This window comes from Alosa sapidissima, chromosome 6, assembly GCF_018492685.1.
Source record: "Alosa sapidissima isolate fAloSap1 chromosome 6, fAloSap1.pri, whole genome shotgun sequence".
Taxonomy (NCBI): domain Eukaryota; kingdom Metazoa; phylum Chordata; class Actinopteri; order Clupeiformes; family Clupeidae; genus Alosa; species Alosa sapidissima.
The window spans coordinates 30,385,124-30,406,869 of NC_055962.1; the positions used below are offsets into that span (position 1 = coordinate 30,385,124).

Here is a 21,746-nt window from a genome sequence, read left to right on the forward strand (position 1 = left end):
GTGTGGGTGGTGATGGGAAATCAAGGAGGTTGGGGTTGAAAATTGATCCAGAGTCTCCATCTGCCTGCTGAGGTTCTGGGAAGTTTGTTGCAGACGCTCCGCTTTCAGCATGTATTCCAGTAGTGTATTCCATGTTGTTGTGTCTTTGTGGTGACAAGGAGTCGACGGAGGTGGGGAGGGGTATTGGTACTGGTGTTACAACATGACCCTTCCTTTCTGATAGCCTCTCAGCAGCTTTGATAGTTAGTTGATTAGTTGATAGATTACTAATTAATGGAGGCTGGTTGTACACTAACCCACACAAGATAAGGAGATAACAAGGCTTTCATGGTTGTTTGTGTAGACATATTGTTTTTGTCTTTATCTGTCACGACTCTTAGTTATGGTGATTGGCACATATCGTCCCATTAGAATTATAAGGTTCTGACATTTTTGTCAAAATTGAGTTGTTTACATATTCTTATTCTGTGACACCTTAAGAAGATGAGGTGAGTTGTTTCTTGTAGTTGTATACATTTTTGAATATTATATCTGAAGAGGTTTGTTCCAGTACTAGCAATATAACTCTATGGAATTCTAAGACTTTCAAGCTCAATATCTCAGAACTACTCAGAACGTAGATAGAACCCTATAATTCTAAGGCGACAATATTTCTCTTTTTTTCACTTGTCTGTTATCCTCCAATGCCATGTGACTTATGCTACTGCAGAGCTGTTTCTGACTTCTCCTTCTCTAAGTCCATAATGATGGGATGGAATCCAGAAGCTAACAGAACATACAGGAGCCTTGTCATAATCTCCCTGTCCATCTGTTGAGAAACCTTCTTGTCTTTATTGCTCTGTCCCTATCGAGAAGCCATTGTGTGCCGAGATTTCAGGACTCCATAAAGGCAGTGCCTTTGATGGTATGGCAGAGATAGCGGGTGTGGCTGAGTGGCTATATTTAGCGAAAGCCACTTTAGTGGGTAGGGCCTCACTGGTAACCCAAGCCTTCCCTTTTCCAGAAATTTCCAAAGAGGAAGGCTACAGTAGCTCATTAAAATGAGAGGATTTTATTTTTCTAGAAATGGCTTTGCTAGTCTTGCCTCTTTTCTCATATGAGAGTAAGTAGCATTATGCATCAGCCAAACTGTCTCCAGTTGACCAGGGCTGTAGTCATAAATAGAAACAGTAATAGTGAACTGTGTGTGTGTGCGTACGTGTGCTTGTGGGCGTGTTGTGTGTGCATGTGCATTTGTCAGCTACATTTGAATACTTAAAAAACTGTCATCATTAGTGATGATATGGTGCATGAGAGGTATGGCAACTCAGCCCTAGGAAAACACTGCACACTGTCACTGAATTTGACAGATCAGATAACACACAGCAATTCTTTGGATATCCTTTTCTCTAAACAAAGGAATTGTGTTTATGGCTGTGAAATGTCTTTTGTTGTGAGGAATTGTGTCCTTGAATTGTGTGATGTGATCTCACAACACAGACAGAAACTGTGGTGTGTGTGTGTGTGTACACACACTCACACAAACACACACACACACACACACACACACACACACCACAGTGTGTGTGTGTGGCATTGGGTTTTTGATGACTTCAGTGCTCAGTCCACTCTATGCGTTCCCCACATGCTCTGAGAGGGATAGCTGTAAAACCACACCATTTATAGCCCCAGGAAATGAAAACAAACTGATACACCATATCGGACAAGATGACCAAGGCCACAGCCCCACAGATACAATGGTGTAAAGTAGGCCTATATGACTATATACACCATAAAGACATGCAAGATGTCTTTCATTTGACCTACTGTAGGCTACACATTCTGTGGAAAGATGGACGTGAGTCTGTAACCTTGCCGTTCCTAAAGACTGAAACTAATTGGATCAGACCTTGATGTAGCGGGAAGGAAAGTCTACAAATCAAACGCCTTTTAAGGAGTATTTGCATTGGATTCTGCCCAGGCTGAGCATAAATCTTGATGGATTGAACACACACACACACACACACACACACACACACACACACACACACACACACACACAGTGGCCTCCAGGGTTGGCCAGTGTAGTCACACAAACGCTTGATAGCCGCCTCCGACATGTCAAGGCTGCGCTGTAGGCAATGGCTTTCCCCTCCATCAGCAAATATTGGTCCTGGAGTATAAATGTGTCTCCCAAAACTGGACCCCGTGGTTGGGCCATCTGGCCGTGAACTGGGCCGTTTAACCAAAGAACACTCAAACGTGTTGGTTTCCATAAATCTTAGAGTCGTGGGAAACCTGAGCAGTCACAGTTGTACGTCTGTCTCAGCAATACATCTCTCTATGAAGTGGAGGTGGAACACATACAAAAGAGTTCAAAGCTCAGTGTTTTTCGCTGATTATTTTTTTTTTCTAGTAGTTTATTGCAAAGAGACAGAATGCATTTAAAGACACACTGGATGCACTGTCTAGACTGGACTTTGTCCTTTGTCTTGATAGACTGGGTTTCTCGTACGGTTAAGGTGAATTGAATTTTCTTTCGCCTTGTCAATAGGACAATCTGACTCTGGGGAAGGTCAGAGAGGAAGAGCCGGAGAGAAAGACCGTGTCTTTGTCTGGGCGGATGGAGCCAGAGTATCCTGTGACAGACAGTGTTTTCACAGAGCCTTCCTGCACCACTCAGCCACTCCCCGCCCCCCTGACCCCCCCCCATGCCCCCACTCGCTCCTCAGCTAGCTGCTCTGCTGGAGCGGATTTGCCTTCAGGGCAAAGCCCAGTGGTGGATATGTGTGCGGAGGTGTTCGCCCAGCCTGTTTTTCAGGTGTGGCAGACAGAGTGGTCAGATCCGTGAGAGGACCGAGGGTGTTGTTTTTAGAGGGATGGCAGGCCTGGGCTCTAGTTTTTCTGTGGCGTAGAGGGGGTGTTGTGTGGTATTGAGTGAGTGTGGGGTTGTGTGTGTGTTGGGCAGGGGTGGGGTGGGGTGGGTTGTTGGCATGGCATGGCTGGCATTCCTTGGGGGGCTGTGGTGGTATGTCGGCCTGAGCCAACAGCTGGCGTACACTTAGTGCACGTTTGAACGACCTCTCCACCTCGATGGTGTCAGGGGCGTGTGACGGGCACCAAAATCACACACCACTTAAAAGGCTCACCCTCTCTCTTTCTTTCTTTCTTTCTTTCTTTCTTTCTTTCTTTCTTTCTTTCTTTCTTTCTCTCTCTCAATCACTTACTCACTCTCTATGTTTCTCTCTCTCTCTCTCTCTCTCTGTCTCTCTCACACGCTCTTGCTTTCTCTTTTTATTTTTCCATCCCCTCAACCCTTTTCTCTGTGAAGCTTGTTCGTCTATCTTTTACCTCACTCTTTCCGTCATAGACACGGTTTCTGTCTGTCTGTCTGTCTGCCTGCCTGTGCTGCGCTCTGTGTTGGCCATGTGTTTCCTAAGCGGTGGCCAGCCTACAGAGAGAGGCAGGGACTTGCCAGATCAGAGAGGAATTTGGCAATGGTTCCAAGCTCGGAGAGGAAAAGAATGCTAGACTGCCAAAGTTGTAAAAGAATACGAGGGTGGGCAGGATAGAAAGACGACTCGGGCACGAACGCTTGTTTGCTTGCGTATTTATTTATTTATTTATTTATTTATTTATTTATTTATTTATTTATTTATTTATTTATTTATGACTAACGTCCTGTTCTGATCCACAAACTGCTGTCATGGCAACAAGCAGGGGGAGTGAAAAGTATACTGTATAATGTATAAATGTATAATGTATTGCAAATACTGTATATCGCAATACATATTGAATCTGAATAATGACCATGTCCAAGCCAAACAGTTGTCCCTTATAGTTCTTTAACAGCGAAGGCAAAGTCTTAAGAATTGCTTCAATTCAGGAACACGGAGGTCTTAAAAGTAAAATGTAATAATTATATTTCAAATCTAACTTTAACTATAAAACTTAAACATTACATTTTCTGTTGTGTCTTATGGTTTTAGTTTTTTTTGGTGCCACATGTATGCAACAGCATCTGCATCAATACATATCAGTAAATGATGATACGTAAGGGATAATGGGCGGCACCGCGTATGAGTGTCAGAAAAATAATGCACGTTTGAGGTGGTAATGCAGCCACGACGCAAAGCGAATGGCCAGACTGCCATTACTAGTTCTAATTGGAAAATTGGTTGTGTGGCCAAAGGCCAGTGATTAGTTCTATGTCGTTGCCAAGTGGGCATATCCCAGGATTTTGTTAAGCATTAAGCTTTGTAAAATCACTGTTTTACTTCGCCTATTGCAGTGCAACTGAGCTAAATGCCACCTCAGTCAGATGTTACAATGTTGTCAGGTCGCTAATTCTGATGCAACCATTTAAAGTTTGCCGAATTAATATAGAAGCGTAATGTCTACTTTGTAGGTGTGCAAATATCTGAAAAATAATTGACGTTCTAAAAAGAGCGCATCACAAAAGGAAATTCAACCAGCATTGGTATAAATAGCAATATTGATATTTTGAGCACCGCTTTAACACTGTCAGCCTTCACCGATAAACATGGTTTCACACTGTGCTTATGATGAATCACTCATGTCATCTATCTTCCACACTTATAGTTGACTTGCCATCTACCTTTGCGTATCGTCTGTCCATACTGATATTATTCATTTACAGTGTGAGATGTTAGAAAATAACCTGGAACAACTGAAAATGCAATATTAGTAGGCTCATCTCATTAGTAGGCTGCAACTCATAAACGTGCTGGACAGAAAACAGATGTGTGGTTAGTTACCAGTTCTGGTCACATGTGTGACGGCTCAGACTGGTGTTATTGACTGCATTCCACATTAGCCTCGGTACTGGGTTGTGGTTGGGGCTGGGGATGGAGATGGGGGTGGGGCTGATCTAGAGGATTTGGGTTGTAATAGGCCTAAAGAACCACCTGAGTGTATTCAAGGATTTCTTGCCCAGAAGTTAATCAGCTCATTGGGGGGAATATTCTGAATCCCTTGGTTGTTAGAGCTTGCCTTATCCTTTTAACAGAGCTAGCTGTTTATCTGAGGTGATTTTACAGCGCAGCGTGGTTATGCAGTGTTGTTTCTCCGCCGTGTTCACATACACTGGACACCCCGCACCAGGCCTCACAGTTTTTATTGCTATATAGGGTCTGATCAGATGCGCAACAATCCACTCGGACGACCTCGTAATGAGTAACATGATGTACTCATGATATGTGTGTGTGTTTCCCCTCAGACGCCCCTTCCACCGAGCAGCAGGAGCTGTTTGCGCAGAAGCTGCAGCAGTGCTGCGTGCTCTTTGACTTCATGGACTCGGTGACGGACCTGAAGAGCAAGGAGATCAAGCGCGCCACGCTGACCGAACTGGTGGACTACGTCTCCACCAACCGCGGAGTGCTCACCGAGCAGTCCTACCCTGACATCACACACATGGTCAGTTCCTCCCGCCGTCTGTTGTGATTGTTTGTCGCCATTCGTTTCTATCCTTTGATTTATTATTTTATTGAAAGCTGAAAATGATGTGGGTAGAGCATAACAGGCCAAATAATGGAAAAGGGAAAGTGGAGTGGGCCCTGCGGTGTTCATATGACCAACTTCTATCACTTGGTTCCATGTGTTGGCCACTTTGAGGCTTATGGTAAATGAGAATAGGCATTTGAAAAAAATATATAATGTCCGCAACACTAGCAGTGTTGCGGACATTATATATTTTTTCAAATGAGTATAGTTTTCTTTTGTCCTGCACCTGCCAGAAGGTGGGATGTGCACACTACAACTGTTTGCTGAACGAAATGAGAATAGGCACCCACAGGGACAGCATAGGATTACTGGGCACACTGTGTTGCTGTGGTGGTGGTTGTTGTTGTTGGCTTTGTTTATCAAAGAATCCAGTTCTTAATAGGTGTTACGTTGAGTTGTTCCAAGGCTGGTTCATGGATTGAATTGGTTGAATTACCCCTAGGGATCAATAAAGTATATCTATCTATCATGCCGTCCCCATTATAGTGCACTAAGCAGCGCATGGCAGTGTGTTATGATGAGTGATTCATGCCTCTCTCCACAACAACAGCTATTTACTCTATCCTTTAGATGCTATCTATTCACACTAGGTTGCCTAGTGCTAGTGCTCTCTCTCTCTACAAATACTAGGACTTCTTTTATTCTATCATAAATGAGCGTGTGTCTTGTGAGTGTGTGTGTGTGTGTGTGTGTGTGTGTGAGAGAGAGAGTGTATGAAAGAGAGTGTGAGTAGGAGTGTGAGAGAGCGTGAGGGAGAGAGAGACTAGATGGACATTAGCATGTACTGTTGGGCCTAATTGCTAATCGCTAGTAGCTTACTCAGTTTAAGAGGTAGGCCTCTGTGTTGCCACCGTATACACACATACTAATATTGTAGCTATTCTACTCTCCTTTTTACCCTGTTTACTAAGCTCTCATCCATCTCTGGTATCTCAGGAGTCTGGTGCTAGACTCCTGCATGCCTTGACAGCCCTTCATCACTCCCCTGAGCAGCAACTAAGTATTTGCGTAATGTCACTGGAGTAAACATTTGGAGGGATTATCACGATGATCCGATGGGGTGTGTGTGTGTGTGTGTGTGTGTGTGTGTGTGTGTGTGTGTGTGTGTGTGTGTTTTGCCCTGCTTGTTGCTGGATAGGAATGCAGCGGTCAGACAGCCCAGCTGAGTTTCCAGCCCTTAATTAGTCTCCCATTGGACGGTTTCAACCAAAGAGAGTGTCACACACACACACACACACCACCTGCGTGGACTTAGTTGAGTTTCAGTGCTGTGAAGAATGTGTATGTATTTGTGTAATGGAAAGTGAGAATGTGAATGAGAAGGGAAAAATACCTTTCACTGCAAAAAAAAAACAAAACCAAAAAACGAGTTCTCTCCTTTCAGTGAGTGCTTTTGGACTAGGTGTCACCCAAGGCTCCAGCAGAAGGAGGCAGCCTTGGCCTACTGGTTAGCGCTTCGGATTTGTAACCGGAGGGTTGCCTGTTCGAACCCCGACCAGTAGGAACGGCTGAAGTGCCCTTGAGCAAGGCACCTAACCCCTCACTGCTCCCCGAGCGCCGCTGTTGTTGCAGGCAGCTCACTGCGCCGGGATTATAGTATAAGTATAAGTATATATACTCTTTAGATCCCGTGAGGGAAATTTGGTCTCTGCATTTATCCCAATCCGTGAATTAGTGAAACACACTCAGCACACAGTGAACACACAGTGAGGTGTGTACAGTATACTTATACAAGTGGTGTTGGAGGTAGACCAACAGGTTTCTATCTCATCTGCATTTCTTCATTAAGCAGACGCTTTTATCCAAAGCGACTTCCATCAATTATATCACCATTGCCATTCCCCCAGAGCAACTCCGGGTTAAGTGCCTTGCTCAAGGGCATAACGGTGGAAGCTGGGAATTGCACCCACAATGCTAGCCCAGCTCCTCAGCCACTACGCTACCACCGCCCCATGTTTCATTGGTCATGTGGAGCATTGCAATGCTAGCCCAGCTAGCCCAGCTCCTTAGCCACTACGCTACCACCGCCCCATGTTTCATTGGTCGTGTGGAGCATTGCATTAGTGGTCCTCCTTATCACCCCCTCCCCCCTATACCTCCTGCTGATGTTGATCTAGAGTAAATAGGAACAAAGGGAAGCCTTCAGTTACTGCAGCAACAGGAGGAAGACGAGGAGGAGGAGGAGAAGAAGACCGCAGGCACAGTGTGACTCATTACTCAGCGTGGCGCTGCTGTGGTAACGGTTGCCGTGAGTCACACTATAGAATTTCTGTCGGGAATTGAAAGTAGAGTGATGGGGTTGGGGTAGATGATGATGAAGATTAGGATGATGATGGCAACTCTTTTGGTTGATAATCATTCTCTTGTCTCTGACCTCTAGCTGGCTGGCTGTTTGTCTGATAACTCATTGAGCCCAAAAATAGCTCATCTTGGCGTCCCAGGTCCTAGTCAGCAGCACATCTTAGGCCCATCCCACCACAGATGCCGAGGCTTTCATCTGTGCAAGAGCTGCCTCTCATGTGGTCACTTCCTGTTTTAAGTCAAATAAGGCTCTGCAAACAAGATGGAGGAGAGGAGTCTGACCACAGAAAAGTGAAGTCCTATAGCAGTGGACTGTCAGAAACTGCTATGCCTGGTCCTTCTGATGCCTTCACAAACCTCCCATGGAGTGCTTTTTGATTTTGTCAAATTATTCCACACATTAATATAAATTCAGAAAGTACTTCCAGGGTACCAGAATATTGTCCATTTCTGTATTCTGAACCTCTGAAGGCGGTTTTCCACCGACAGCAAACCCGTTCTTGACCCGGTTCCGTTCAGAATTCTTTGGTGCTATCTAGTGAACCAGCCCGCATTTCCACCAGTTTTGAACCAACCCAGGGTACGTCATCAACAATGGGTGTTGCATGCAAAACAAAAGTTAATGAGATGCATGAACGGGAGAATGATATGACAGTTGTCCTGTAAAAATCGCAGAAATTAGCTGTGTAAAATGCTAGTTAACGTCTGCAGTATAGTGCTAGTTGACTAGTTTTGTTTACTCATGGCAACAGTTGATAAGGAATTCGATAAGGCTAACCGAATGCGTAAAAAAGCCAGGTTCAGTGATGTTGACTGTCTGTCAAGAGAGTGAGTGGCCATCAAAGGGAAGCTGATCCTGATCCATTTACTCCACGTAGGTGCTGATGAGGTGTCTATGAGTGCTGTGATTTCTCAGAAATGTGTGTGTGTGTGTGTGTGGGGGGTAGGTGTAATGTTGTCGTGAGAGCGAGGGCGTCGTGATGGCCAATTCGTTCTCGCTTCCTACCCGGCTGCTGTGACATTCATAGCATTCACTCATCCCCTGCTCCTTATATATGAATAGAGATTTTTATTTGCCTATGCACACACACACACACACACACACACACACACACACACACACACACACACACACAAGAGCTGTCCTTGACAGACCCTGTTGGCTCCATCAGTTCATTTCATTTACAGTATTGACTGCATCAATTCCATTAGAGCTCTCCCTCCCCCCCTCCCTCCCTCCCTCTTTTGTTCCCTTGTCTTTCTCTTGCTCACTTCTGTCACTGTCGGTTTGACATTGCTGTTTAGAACAGAGTGATGACACACTGAGTTGTGTAATTAAGCCCGGTCTGCTAAAGACTGACTCATTGTTAGTGTGTGATTGCATGGCCATGCGCACACACACACACACACACACACACACACATATATATATATACTAGGGCTGTCAAACGATTACATTTTTTAATCGCAATTAATCGCTGAATTTCTATATTTAATCACGATTAATCACATATATTATCACATGATTAAAATTCTATTATTTTGCATTTCTGAACTTTCCAGAAGTCCATATTAACAATATAAAGCAATTATTACCAGTGTATCTTGATTGGGATTCAAATGAAAGCAAAGCAAGTTACTTTATTAACTTAACTTTTAGATGTAGGTCTATTTGATTATTTCAAAAGATGTGCACCAGACCTGAGGCAAAACAATGTATTCTTCAGAAATATAGCTGATATAACCTGAAATAAATGCTACAGCAGAAGTGCATGCACAAAATGTACACACATTATAAAGGGCATAATGAACATAAAATACTCCATATAGCCTATATTCATTATCTTTGAGTTCAGTTGAAAATATAGAACTTTTCATATTGAGAAATATGCAGTGTGCAAAATGTAGCCTAGGCTTAGAACACATTTCAGTGCATAACAAACAGAAATAGCCTAACACTGTGTGTAAACAATGTTTAGGTTAAAGCTTAAACTTGAAGTGCTTCGGTGCTATTTTAATTCCATGCCGACACCAGCGCCAACATCAGTGCATTTTATATGGTGCACCGTCACTTGTCACACGCATCAGCGCCAAAGTTTTAACTGGCAAACACTGGATGAATTAATAGCCTACTACCCTTTGGCCAGATCGCGAGCCCAAACAAGTGTGTGCGGCGTGCCCCTTGCTTTGTTTAGTGTGGTGGTGTAGTTTTTCTAACGTTACTAGTTGTTGCAACAGCATGTGAAAAAAACTTGGGTTTGCGGTAACACTGTTAATAACGCGTTTAACTGACAGCACTAATATATGCACACACACACAAATAAACACACACTGAAAGGCTATTTGGAGCTGCAGTAGGGTAGAGACCGGTCTCTTGTTTAAGTGTGTCTTCCCAGTCTCTTGTTTAAGTTCCTCACACTCGTAATGCTATGAACCCTGTTAAACAGAGTTCATCTGTTTCGTTGCAACTTTGCCATCAATCATTATGTTAAGCCCACCAAACGACTCTATACACGATTTCAAAGGCCTGATTAAGTTTCGATTTCTGGAGCTCACAAGCCAACGGCGAGTTGCTAGACTAGCCCAAATGTAATTTGCTGCCGCTAGGGGCGCGTCTAGATTTCTAGGCTACAAGGCAACTGAATTATTGTGAAATGTCACTATTGGTGAAGCGGTTGCCCCAGGGTTAGACTCAGGGTAGCAGTTCCATCAGAACTCCCTCTCTAGCCTCCCTTTGGGCTCTCTCAGTTGCCTTGTTTCCATGACGTCCTAAAACCAGTGCATTCCACTCAACCCCAAGTGACCCCCTCGCCTGGGCCAAGCGTTCGACTGCACTTGCGTCATTCCTGATTGGGGGCGGGGGGTCATGGGTGACTGACCTGATTTCACCCTAGAAACTTAACGGACGCTGGGTTTCTGCTGGTCACAGTTTAACAGGCAGGGATGACTATGTCTGACCTGTCTTCTAGACAGACTTCTAGACAGACTTTCACACATACACGCACACATTCTCACACACACACACACACATTCACACACACACACACACACACACACACACACAATCCGGGCTAAGCTCATTAGATACCTCGGACATCCTGCCACAGATATGGGATAGGAACGATGGTGACACCCTTCTGACAACAAAGCCTTTTATCTGTCACTGCAGCACCCAAAGGTGTTCAAGGACAGGCGTGTATGTTCGTGTGTGTGTGAATGTGGGTGTGAATATGTGTGTGTGTGTGTGTGTGTGTGTGTGTGTGTGTGTGTGTGTGTGTGTGTGTGTGTGTGTGTGTAAATTAGCATGTTTATTTGTGTTCTTGCACGTGTGAGTGCAGCAGGTAAATCCCTGAGTGTGTGTGTTTGTTTGTGTGTGTGTGTTGTTATGTGGAGGGGTTGTGCGCCAATGGACTAGATGTTATATCCTGTAATGTGTCTGTTCTCACCCATGAAATTGGCTCTTTCGACTGGCCTCATAATCCAAATAGAATGTCAGGAGGCCGCAGCTGTCACTTAGGCAAAGTTTGCATCAGTCTGTACAGGCTTGTCAGGGCACTGGCTCACATTACAAGCTATTGATGCAGTAGTAGTGCAGTTACAATGCAGGTGATGTTCAGATCTTGGATAAAATTGGTTGCCTTAGTTGAGTAGGTCCTGACTCGTTAACCCTTATTGGTCAAGAGAGCTGCTGTTCGAAGCAATGTCTAAAATGGGGCAGCTCTGTGGATGTGTAGATGATGTAGTGTGACTGACGACGGGTGGGAGTGCTTTCTGCGCTTAAGTGAGTCTGTAATTATGAGGTGTAATGTTTGGAATGTGTGATCACTCTGCCTTAAGCTATTAGGTGTGGTTTGTGGGTCAAGCCTCTAATTCCCTCTCTCTCTCTCTCTCTCTCTCTCTCTCTCTCGCTCTCTCTCTCTCTCTCTGTCATTCATGTTTCTTTTCCTTTTCTTGTATACCTCTGTCTTTCATTTACTCTCTCTCTCTCACTCACTCACTCACTCACTCACTCACTCACTCACTCACTCACTCACTCGCACACACATTTAATTCATTTATTTGGGATGACCAATACTGATTACAACAACACAGCATTCCAAATATTAATAAAGAGCCCATTTGTGTCTCACACAGCAACACAAACACTGTGCAAGTGCTTACAGCTTTACAGGTAAATCAGGATAAATACACATTATCAGCTAAATCAGTGTATAAATACATATGATCAGCTAAATCAGTGGATAAATACATATTATCAGGGGTAGAGATGGCACCGCCTTCTCCATACATGCAGACTGCCTATGATGGCTGACACAGAGCAGTATTTGGCCAGTTGCTTAGATTTTGTCTTGTTAAGTCCAGCAATTTGCAATCCTCTAACACAGAGTCTATGAACATGTCCAAGGCTACCATAAATAAGTACAACCATTTTTGTGCTATAACCACCTACTGAAAGAGCATGAGTTAATGGCTGGTATTTTAACATTTTTTCTGAGAAACACAGGTCCATGTACATGTCAAAGCAACAACCCACTTCCAGAATCACAACAGTTTTTAAAAGATCATCAACAACAACAATGTCAGGAGTGTTTGGAGAGTCTCTGAGAACACTTTCTAGAGAGTAGTCATTCAAGTGTGTGAACCAGTTCAATTGTATTTTTTTGTTTGTATGTATTACACTTTGTCCATATACTCTGCACACACACGCACACACACACACACACACACACCACAGCCAGCCGCCTGTGTCATATTACTTTTACCATTTCCGGCCTCCAGCTGCCAGCTCCTCTCCTGGCACAGCCGGTGCCAGTGGAGCGGAGGCTTGCCCTGGAGCTCCTTGTGGGCACTGGGCGTCCAGCTCCTCTCCTCCCCACCCCACCACTGCCCCCCCCCCCCCCCCCCCCCACCCCCCCACTCTGCTCGACTGTGCCAGGGAGGAGCGGGAGGCTGGCTCTCTAATGAGCTCTCTGGGCCCCCTCGCCCGCTGAGTGATGGGCTTTAATTGGCGCTCCCACGGCACACTGTGGGGCCCGGTTGTGGAGTGAGATGCTGTCACCGCACTGAAGGCTGGGAGGCTTAAGACTGTTATTGTGTTGAGGTGCCACTGGCGCTACTCCTGTCTGCTGCATAGTAGACTCCATGACGGATACCCAGTGTGCATCGCTGATGGATGCTAATTGTTGTGTCAAAATAATAATAGCAGTTGAGGCAGATGTGGCGTGATTTTTGAGTGTCTTCGAAACATGAGGTGTGATGTGAATGTGCCAAATCCATGCTTGTCAGTTTTTTTTTCCCCCAATAAGGAATCTTATCATATAAGGAAAGTCGTTTTTTCCATACATACTAATTCGATCTGCACAGACGTGTAGGTAGCTGTTCAGCTCACATACAGTATGTCTTTGCAGTCTTGCTCTGGGCAACACTTCCTTCAGAGGATGGCAGTGTTCACACATTACATATGTATTACATTTAGTCATTTAGTTAGCTGTTTTTATCCAAGGCAACACACACTACAGTGAAGTTACACACTTACTGTACAGCAAAATGTTTTTGTGTTTTTTTGGGATTGAGCCTGTGGCATGGCTGCGGACTTGCTCTCGCCCAGTTGGTCCTCGGGGACATAAACAAAAACATCAAAACCTTCCACTTTATTGCAGTGAAACCCACTTGCCAAGCGTTATACTGCACTATACTGTGTGTGTGTGTGGTATGTGTATATGTGTGTGTGTGAGATGTGGGGATTGTAGGTGTCTGTGCGAGGAGCTTAGTGTGTGCAGGACGCCCTCGCTCCCCTGCTGTGCTCTAAGATCTTTATAATCAATCCCATCATGCCTCTCTGCATGAGTCACTGGCCGTAATCTCTGAAGGACACCAGGCTTGAGACTCTACTCTCACGCCTCACGCTTCACACCTCACACTCTTTAGGAGAGTCTTAGTTATTCTTGAGACTGGTGGCCTGATAAAAATCCATCTCCAGATGCAATGAATCAATGGAGTTGTTTGTTTGTTTACATGTTGTTTACATGTTGTTTGTGAAATAAAGCCTTTGACATTTTTGTTTGTTGGTGACTTCAGTGCAGGTATATGTAAATCTGCTAAAATTCTAATCCTCTGTAGTTTTAACAGTTATAATACTACAAAGGAGTTGCAATCAATCTCAGATTGCAATTCATCAAAGAATCGATCTTGAATCAACTTGTGATGCAAGAATCATGATTACATTGTGTTGTGAGATACCTAGTTAATTACTGCTGAATTGACCATGACTATGAAATGTGTTTGATATGTGACCTTGTGTATACCTTATCTAGAAAGAATGATTATGAATTGTATATCTTACCTAGAGCAACGTTATACTCAAGGATTTGGTTCTCCAGAGAGAAAACAAACTGGTAGAATACACACCTCCCCTCTGCTTTAAGTGTCTTTGAATGAAAGCGTGCGCTAATTAGGTGAATGTAGAGATAAATGACTGTAGCAGCACCGTGTTGGATGGAAGGCGGGTTGAATAGCAACATTGTTATCCCAGTGCTGAGAGCTTGCTCATGGCATGTAGGTGTAGTGACTGCTGGATGACTCATACTGTAGGTGTAGGATAGTATAGATGGGTCATAAGGGTCCCACTCCTGTGTTCAGAGCTTCCTACTTATCTAAGGGACATGATGGTCCCTTTTGAAATGAATGCCATTCAGCACTGTGATGTGCATGATCAGTGCAATGATCATAGAGGGATCTTTTATCAAGTGATGGGTGTTTTATATAGTTGCCATGACAACAGTGACTACAAGATCCTGTGAAGGTTTTGTCAAAGCTCGAGACTGCTTCACCTTGTGTTGTGTGGGACGTGGTGCAGTAGAGGTGCTATGACAACTACGTGGGCTGATTTGAATCTGCCCTGGTGTTGCCAAAACTACAGGAATTCGTGTTCAGTCTGTGGGGATGTTGCCATGACTACCCAACAACTGGTTGATTCTGCCACTTCCCTGCAGAGAGTTTGCAGTTGTGCCGTCGGTTGATCGTCGCAGCCAGGTGCTGGAGGGGTGGGGGGGGGTGGCGGGGGCGCAACAGTAGTCGTGCCATCAGCGGGCTCACGACGAGGCTCCACTTCGACAGATTTCAGACACTAAAAATAGAGAACCAGAAACGAACACGTCTGTGAGGAAAAACCCAGAGGATATGGAGAGGGGGGGGGGGGTGAGGTTGGCAAGGGAACGAGGAGCAATGAGAGCAGCAGAGAAGACATTGTCCCTGCCTCCAGTGGGATGGCTTGGTCCTCTTTTGGTCCTCTTTTGGTCCTCTTTTGGTCCTCTTTCTTCTCCTCAGTCCTCAGAGTGAGGACTGCCATGCTGTCAGTTTCTACCTCAGTTACCTCACTAGTAGCCAACACTTGTACAAGGAAAATAGCCTTCATTACCAGCACGGTTCTTAGTGGTATGCTAATCCTTAGCCTCCTGGTGCCAGCTTCCATTGGACTAGCCACACTGTTCACTCTTTCTGCTTTGTCCTGAACTGCTTGCTCCAACATGCAACATTATGGAAGACTAATAGTCAATATAAAATTAATTGAAATTCTTCAGTTTTCATATGAGACAGCCTAGCGTAATCTTATATTAGAAATTAGTAATTTGTGTATAAATATCCTGTACTATTATTAGCCTCAACGACTTCTTCCTCAAGGCCATTTGATGTGGTTTCCACATTCGGTGGTACGATGTGAACTTTCACTTCCTCTGGTGACTTAAGTGATGTGAGGGGACCACAGCAGAGAGCGTGTTTCAATAAACAGTGGCTGATCTCACTATGATGGGGGTCTTCTCCCACTGTTGCAGGGCCTGTTTGTGGTCGTCTTGCATGAGAAGAACTACCAATGTTTGTTATGCTGGACGGATATGATGGCGTGTCTGTGGCAGTGCTTTATGGCTCCCATTTTGAGGAGCTTGGATGTGTCATGCCACTCTTAGGATTTTCTCTGTGTGTTCCTTTTACAAGTACAGATCTTCTCCCAAGTTTGACATGTTTGGGTTTTAACAGGTTTTCGCCCGATCCAATGTACATCATAATGTCCACCTCATTGGGTCGTACCGACCACTGGATGTCAAAGGATCAGGGTAACTTCTCATCCTTGAAGAAAAACCCAACACATTACACACTACACTGTGTATATATATATATATGCACACACACTGGCATTTGTAAGCTTGACTGAATGTTTGGCAAGCAGAATGCTGCAATTGTGCTTCCCCCCGCAGGGTTCTGGGTCAGAGAATGCCCAGGCTCGAGTGTAATTATCCAGTAGTGTTCGTCCAGATGCTTTTGAAACCAGTACCCCCCCCACCCCTTTCTCGCTAGGGATAATTAGCCTCAATGCGCAATAACACCTGGTGCGTATCTTGATCTTTTTATTTGCTAAATATAGAAGATTACTGGGGGATGGGGAGGGGGGTTGTGGGGTTTAAGGATGGAGTCGAGGTGGTTGTTGGGGTTGGAAAAACATCACTAGAGGCTTGGCTCGACATACACAACAGCAGTAACAGATGGACCAACCAGAAAATTCCCTTTTTTCCTTTTTACACAAATTACACACACAAATTCCTTTTATTAACAGAGTCCCTGTGTCATAAAGAGGGGTGGAAAAGTGGCCTTCTGTTCCAGCCCGTGTTTATTTCTGTCTGTGATGTTTTAGTGGCTGAGCGCATTACATAAACGTGCCTCTGTTCACTTCCTCTGTTCTTTTTTAATCCTGTCTTTAAATCATTCTCAATTCTCATTTGCTGGATGACTGTGGTCCTGTGCAGCGGGCCAGAAACAAGTTTTTTTTTTTTTTTTTTTTTTTTAGTCTTTCTTTCTGTTTTCCCTCTCTTTTTTTCCCCCTCTCTTTTTTTCCTTTCTTCTCCGGGCATCCTGAGGAAGAGTGTTCCAGAGGCTCGTGCTCTGTGGGCAGGCCCTCTCTCCTGGCCGGTCATTTGTCTGTCTGCTCCACTGAAGTGCAACATTAGTTTTATTCTTTCCTTGTTTCTCCCCATGTACGCAGATCTGCACCAATATTTTCCGGACTCTTCCGCCCAGTGACAACCCAGACTTTGACCCAGAGGAGGATGAACCCACCCTTGAGGCCTCCTGGCCTCACATACAGGTTAGATCCCCTGCCATTTTGAATCAGTGGTGAAAGACGTACTGGTTATATACTTTTATCCAAAGCTTACCTGTGACGATGAAAATGTAAATAAGCCATGTGTGTTTTATTTAAAATTATATATAAAAGTATATTTCTTACATTTATAACAAAGTTCAACAAAGCTATTAGGTCATTCAAGTGTCCAGAAATGTCTGGCTAACATGTCACTTCCTGTTTGTCTGCAGCTGGTGTATGAGTTCATGCTGAGGTTCCTGGAGAACCCTGACTTCCAGCCCACCATCGCCAAGAGGTACATCGACCAGAAGTTTGTGCTGCAGGTAAGCAGTCCCCCCTTCTGTTAGCTCTCAAGCCCGACACTGAAGAGACTTAAGACTTCAGTCTTGCCATTCAGATATTCAGGTTTATTTTTTGTTGATGAGCAACTACCTTTGGTGGTACCGTCTGCAAATGAATTGTGATGAAATATCTTGTAAAGGAACGATAAGCACACCCGGTCATTCCCAATAGCCACCCAGGCTATATGCACCATGTACTGGTTCAGTGGTTCATGTTGGAACGTCCTCTGAAAATGTAAGAAAAGCACAACATCAACAACAACACCAAAAGAGGCTAGTTAATGAGTTTATCGGTGCCTGCTGGGTGGTTAATGGTGTTTGCAGGGTTTTTGAATTAGACCAAGACTTAATAATGCTTCTTTTCACACGTAAAGAGTTTTGGTGACCAAGATGGAGAGAGATTGAGGAAGCCAGAGAGAGGGGGGAATAATGATGAGGTGTGTAAAATAATGGAGACAGAGGTGAGATGATGAGATGAGAGAGAGAGAGGGGGAGAGGCAGAATGACCGAGAGAGTGAAGGAGAGAGAGACTGCTAGAGACAATAGGGGAAAAGCAATGATCGAAATCGGGTAATATGAGGAACAGAAATTGGCGTGTGCGTTAAATTGACCACACATACAAAGCCAAAATAAACAGCAACACACATCACAATCCACTTCCTCCCTGTGGTGGTGCAAATGGACTTTCACAACCTCTCCGAGGCTGATGAAACATCTGTCCCATGGACACACAAACAGTCTCACAGGTGTCATGTTTGCCCATGACTGGTATGTACGTCGATCTGAGCCAGAAATGTACAGAGCCGTAGAAGTAGTAGAAGAGGGGTTTAGTAGATTAAGTGGCAAGGGCTGCATATAGTTACTGGAAGTAAGAAATGCAGTGAAATTATGTCTGGTGTCAGCCTATTTGTGCATTAATGGGGGGGGGGGGGGGGGTAAAGAGTGCAGTAGAAGAGGGGTTTAGTAGATTAAGTGGCAAGGGCTGCATAAAAAAGGGGGGGGAGGATTGGGATTGGGTGAGGGGGCACCAACAAGGAGCACCCAAGAGCAACAGGGGCAAGGAAAAACTCCCTTACCAAGGAAGAAACCTTGGGCAGATCCACGGCTCAAGGGGCTAACCCAACTGCCAGGGGTCTTGGTGTGTGTGTTGGGGGGGAGATGGGATAGTGTGCTGTGTATGTGGGGAGCGGGCAGTGTGCAATATGTGTGTTGGAGAAGCTTCCTCATGAGACAATGTGCTGTGTTTGGGGGGGGGGGGGGGGGGAGTGTACTGCAAGTATGGTGGAGGAACTTACTATTGCAAGCAGAGTACTGTATGTATGATGTATGTGAGTGATGACAGTGAAGATGTGTGTGTGGGCGGGAGGGGAGTGGAGCAGTGACTGTGGGTGTGTGTGTGTGGGTAAGTGGGGGCAGTGTGCTTTAAGTATGTAGAGGATGTGTGTTGGAGAAGATCCTGAAGACAATGTGCTGTGTTTGGGGGGGGGGGGGGCAGTGTGCAGCAAGTATGTAGAGGAGGCTTACTGTAGCAAGCAGTGTGCTGTATGTATGTGTGGTGATGACAGTGATGATGTAAGTGTGTGTGTTTTTTTTGTGTGTGTGTTAGGGGTGGAGGGGGGGGGGGCAGAAAGGCTAGGCAATCAAGGACATGGGTAGATAGATGGAGGAGAAAAAGTTCTATGGAGATGTGCAAAAGTTGGAGAAAGTCAGATGTGTGTGTGTGTGTGTGTGTGTTTTGACGTGTGATGAAATAAGAAAATAAATAAAAGGTCTGTAGCATAGGGAGAGGGATGTAAAAGTGCTAGGTGTGTGGGGGGGGGGCAAATTCAGTATAGTGTGAATTCAGAGTTGGGAAATGTTTGAGAGTGCTGAGGAGTGAATGTGTGCAAAGTCAGTATAGTGTGAGTTCAGAGTTCGGATGGCCTGGGGATAAAAACTTCTCCTGAGTCTCGCAGTTCTTGCTTTGTGACTACATAGGCCTCTTCTTGATTTCAGCGGTAGGAATAATCCATTGTTAGGATGAGAAGAGTCCTTCAGAATCTTTTGGGCTCTTAGGAGTACTCTTCTGGAATAGATATCTTGTAGAGCAGGGAGTTGAGTTCTTATAGTACGTTCAGCTGAGCGCACTACTCTCTGCAGAGTACTACAATCTCTAACTGTGGAGTTCCCATACCAGGTGATGATGCTACCAGTTAGAACACTCTCAACCGCTGAAGTGTAGAAGGCCTTCATGATTGATGTAGAAACTTTGAATTTCCTTAGCTGACGAAGGAAGTAGAGTCGTTGTCTGGACTTCTTCAGAACATATTGAGTGTTAACAGTCCATGTTAAGTCTTCAGTAATGTGGACACCAAGGTATTTAAAACTTGTGACTCTCTCTACAGGTTGCCCGCTGATCATTAGTGGGGTGTAACTGTAGTTCTGCTGCTTCCTTCTGTAATCCACTACCATTTCCTTGGTTTTATTGATATTCAGTGTCAAGCTGTTAGATTGACACCACTGTGACACCTCATCAACCTGATCCAAGTAGAGCTGTTCATTGTTGTTACTAATCAGGCCCAAGATCACTGTGTCATCTGCAAACTTGATGATGGAGGTGTGACTACTGTTGGCTTTGCAGTCATGTGTGTAGATGTTGTACAGCAGCGGACTCAAAACACAGCCTTGGGGAGCACCAGTGCTGATGGTTAATGAGTCAGATGTCAGACCCCCCACTCTAACCACTTGTGAACGGTTTGTGAGGAAGTCAAATATCCAGTGACACAGAATGGTGTTCATTCCTAAGGCCTTCATCTTTGTGACCAAGGTGAGAGGTACTATCGTGTTGAATGCTGAAGTCAAATATCCAGTGACGCAGAATGGTGTTCATTCCTAAGGCCTTCATCTTTGTGACCAAGGTGAGAGGTACTATCGTGTTGAATGCTGAACTAAAGTCAATGAACAGCATCCTCACATAATTCCCATTCCCCTCCTCCAGGTGAGTTAAAGGAGAATTCCGGTGTGATATTGACCTAAAGTGTATTGAAACATGATACCGAGTGTGAACGTATGTCTCATAGCCCATCTCGACTTGTCCCCTGCACTCCAAAATCTGGCGCTAGTTAGCCGATGCTACCAACAACTTTTTCAGTAGTGGTGCTTCGGCATCGGGCTAGCCATGCAAATAAATCACTGTTTTACACCCATTTACGAGGCTCAATGTATCTCCACACTTCATTGGTAGACTTCCTAGGGCCCTGACATTTAAAACGAGACATTGAGAACTTTGAAAAAGCACTGGTAGTTTACTTACAAGACGATTTATACAGACAGTATCTTCACGAAGTTTAACGTTTGCAGCCATCTTGAATTTAGTCACGATAAGTCGAGCAACGAGGAAGAATGAACAGGTATGATAAGGGATCAGATTCCAAAAATAATTCAGTGGAAATGCATGGATTCCAGTTTCTTCCAGTAGCAGCAACTGGAATCCATGCATTTCCACTGAATTATTTTTGGAATCTGATCCCTTATCATGAGATGGCATCCTCTGTAGACCTGTTGGCTCTGTAAGCAAATTGGAGGGGGTCGAAGGAGGCAGGGAGGGATGAGCAGATAATGTTTTTCACAAGCTTCTCAAAACACTTCATCACTGTAGACGTCAGGGCTACTGGGCGGTAGTCATTCAGACATGATGGACTTTTGTTTTTCGGTACTGGAACAATAACAGACTGCTTGAGGCAAGTAGGAACTGTCTCTTGAGCCAATGATGTGTTAAAGATATAAGTGAACACAGGAGCTAACTGAGCAGCGCAGGATTTCAAAACCCTGTTAGAAATTCCATCCGGTCCAGCAGCTTTTCTACAAAAAACGCTTGCCGTTTTTAGATACACCGGGGCGTCGATGTGGCCTGTCAATTTTACCAACAAGGAGGATAGTAACAGAGGCGAAACATTTGCTTCAGTCAGGACTGTAAAAGCATCCAGGCAGAATGGGGGAATCTGGGCGGGCGTTTTGATGACCCTACATATGTCCAACCCACCACCGGGAGATTTAAAATCTGACTGATCAAAGCAGCAATAGCTGACAGCACATTACGACAATCGTTAAATCCACAAAGCTTCCAGTCATATGTCTACTAGAGTTGACTGTAGGTCGTACAGTAATACAATTGAATGCCATATATCCTAAAATCCAGTGATAAAACAAAGCATGAACTCCCATGAGTGTCGACTGCCCTAGCAAGATTTTACATCATCACATTACCTCTCACATTTCTGCCTGTTCTGTGCTGTTCAGCCCAAACAGGGCTCCAGACTGCGACCAAATGGTCGCATTTTGCGACCAAAATTTGAGAGTTTGTGCGACCAGTAACCAGGCTGTAAATCAGAGCTTTGAAAAGTGCACAATAAAATGTGACACTGAATTTGAAATGGCACATTGTAATTTCCGCATCCATCCAAAGTGTATTAGTAATACAGTGGAAATGA

At 44.6% G+C, this 21,746-nt stretch overlaps 1 protein-coding gene across 1 annotated transcript in view; it reads left to right on the forward strand.

Moving 5' to 3' along the window:
• ppp2r5a (protein phosphatase 2, regulatory subunit B', alpha isoform) overlaps positions 1 to 21,746 on the forward strand; it is a 79,814-nt gene that overhangs the window by 30,250 nt on the left and 27,818 nt on the right. The window contains exons 2-4 of the mRNA XM_042095441.1: positions 5,219 to 5,415; positions 16,838 to 16,939; positions 17,167 to 17,259. Coding sequence (XP_041951375.1) covers positions 5,219 to 5,415; positions 16,838 to 16,939; positions 17,167 to 17,259 — 392 coding nt within the window. The remainder of the gene's footprint in view (positions 1 to 5,218; positions 5,416 to 16,837; positions 16,940 to 17,166; positions 17,260 to 21,746) is intronic.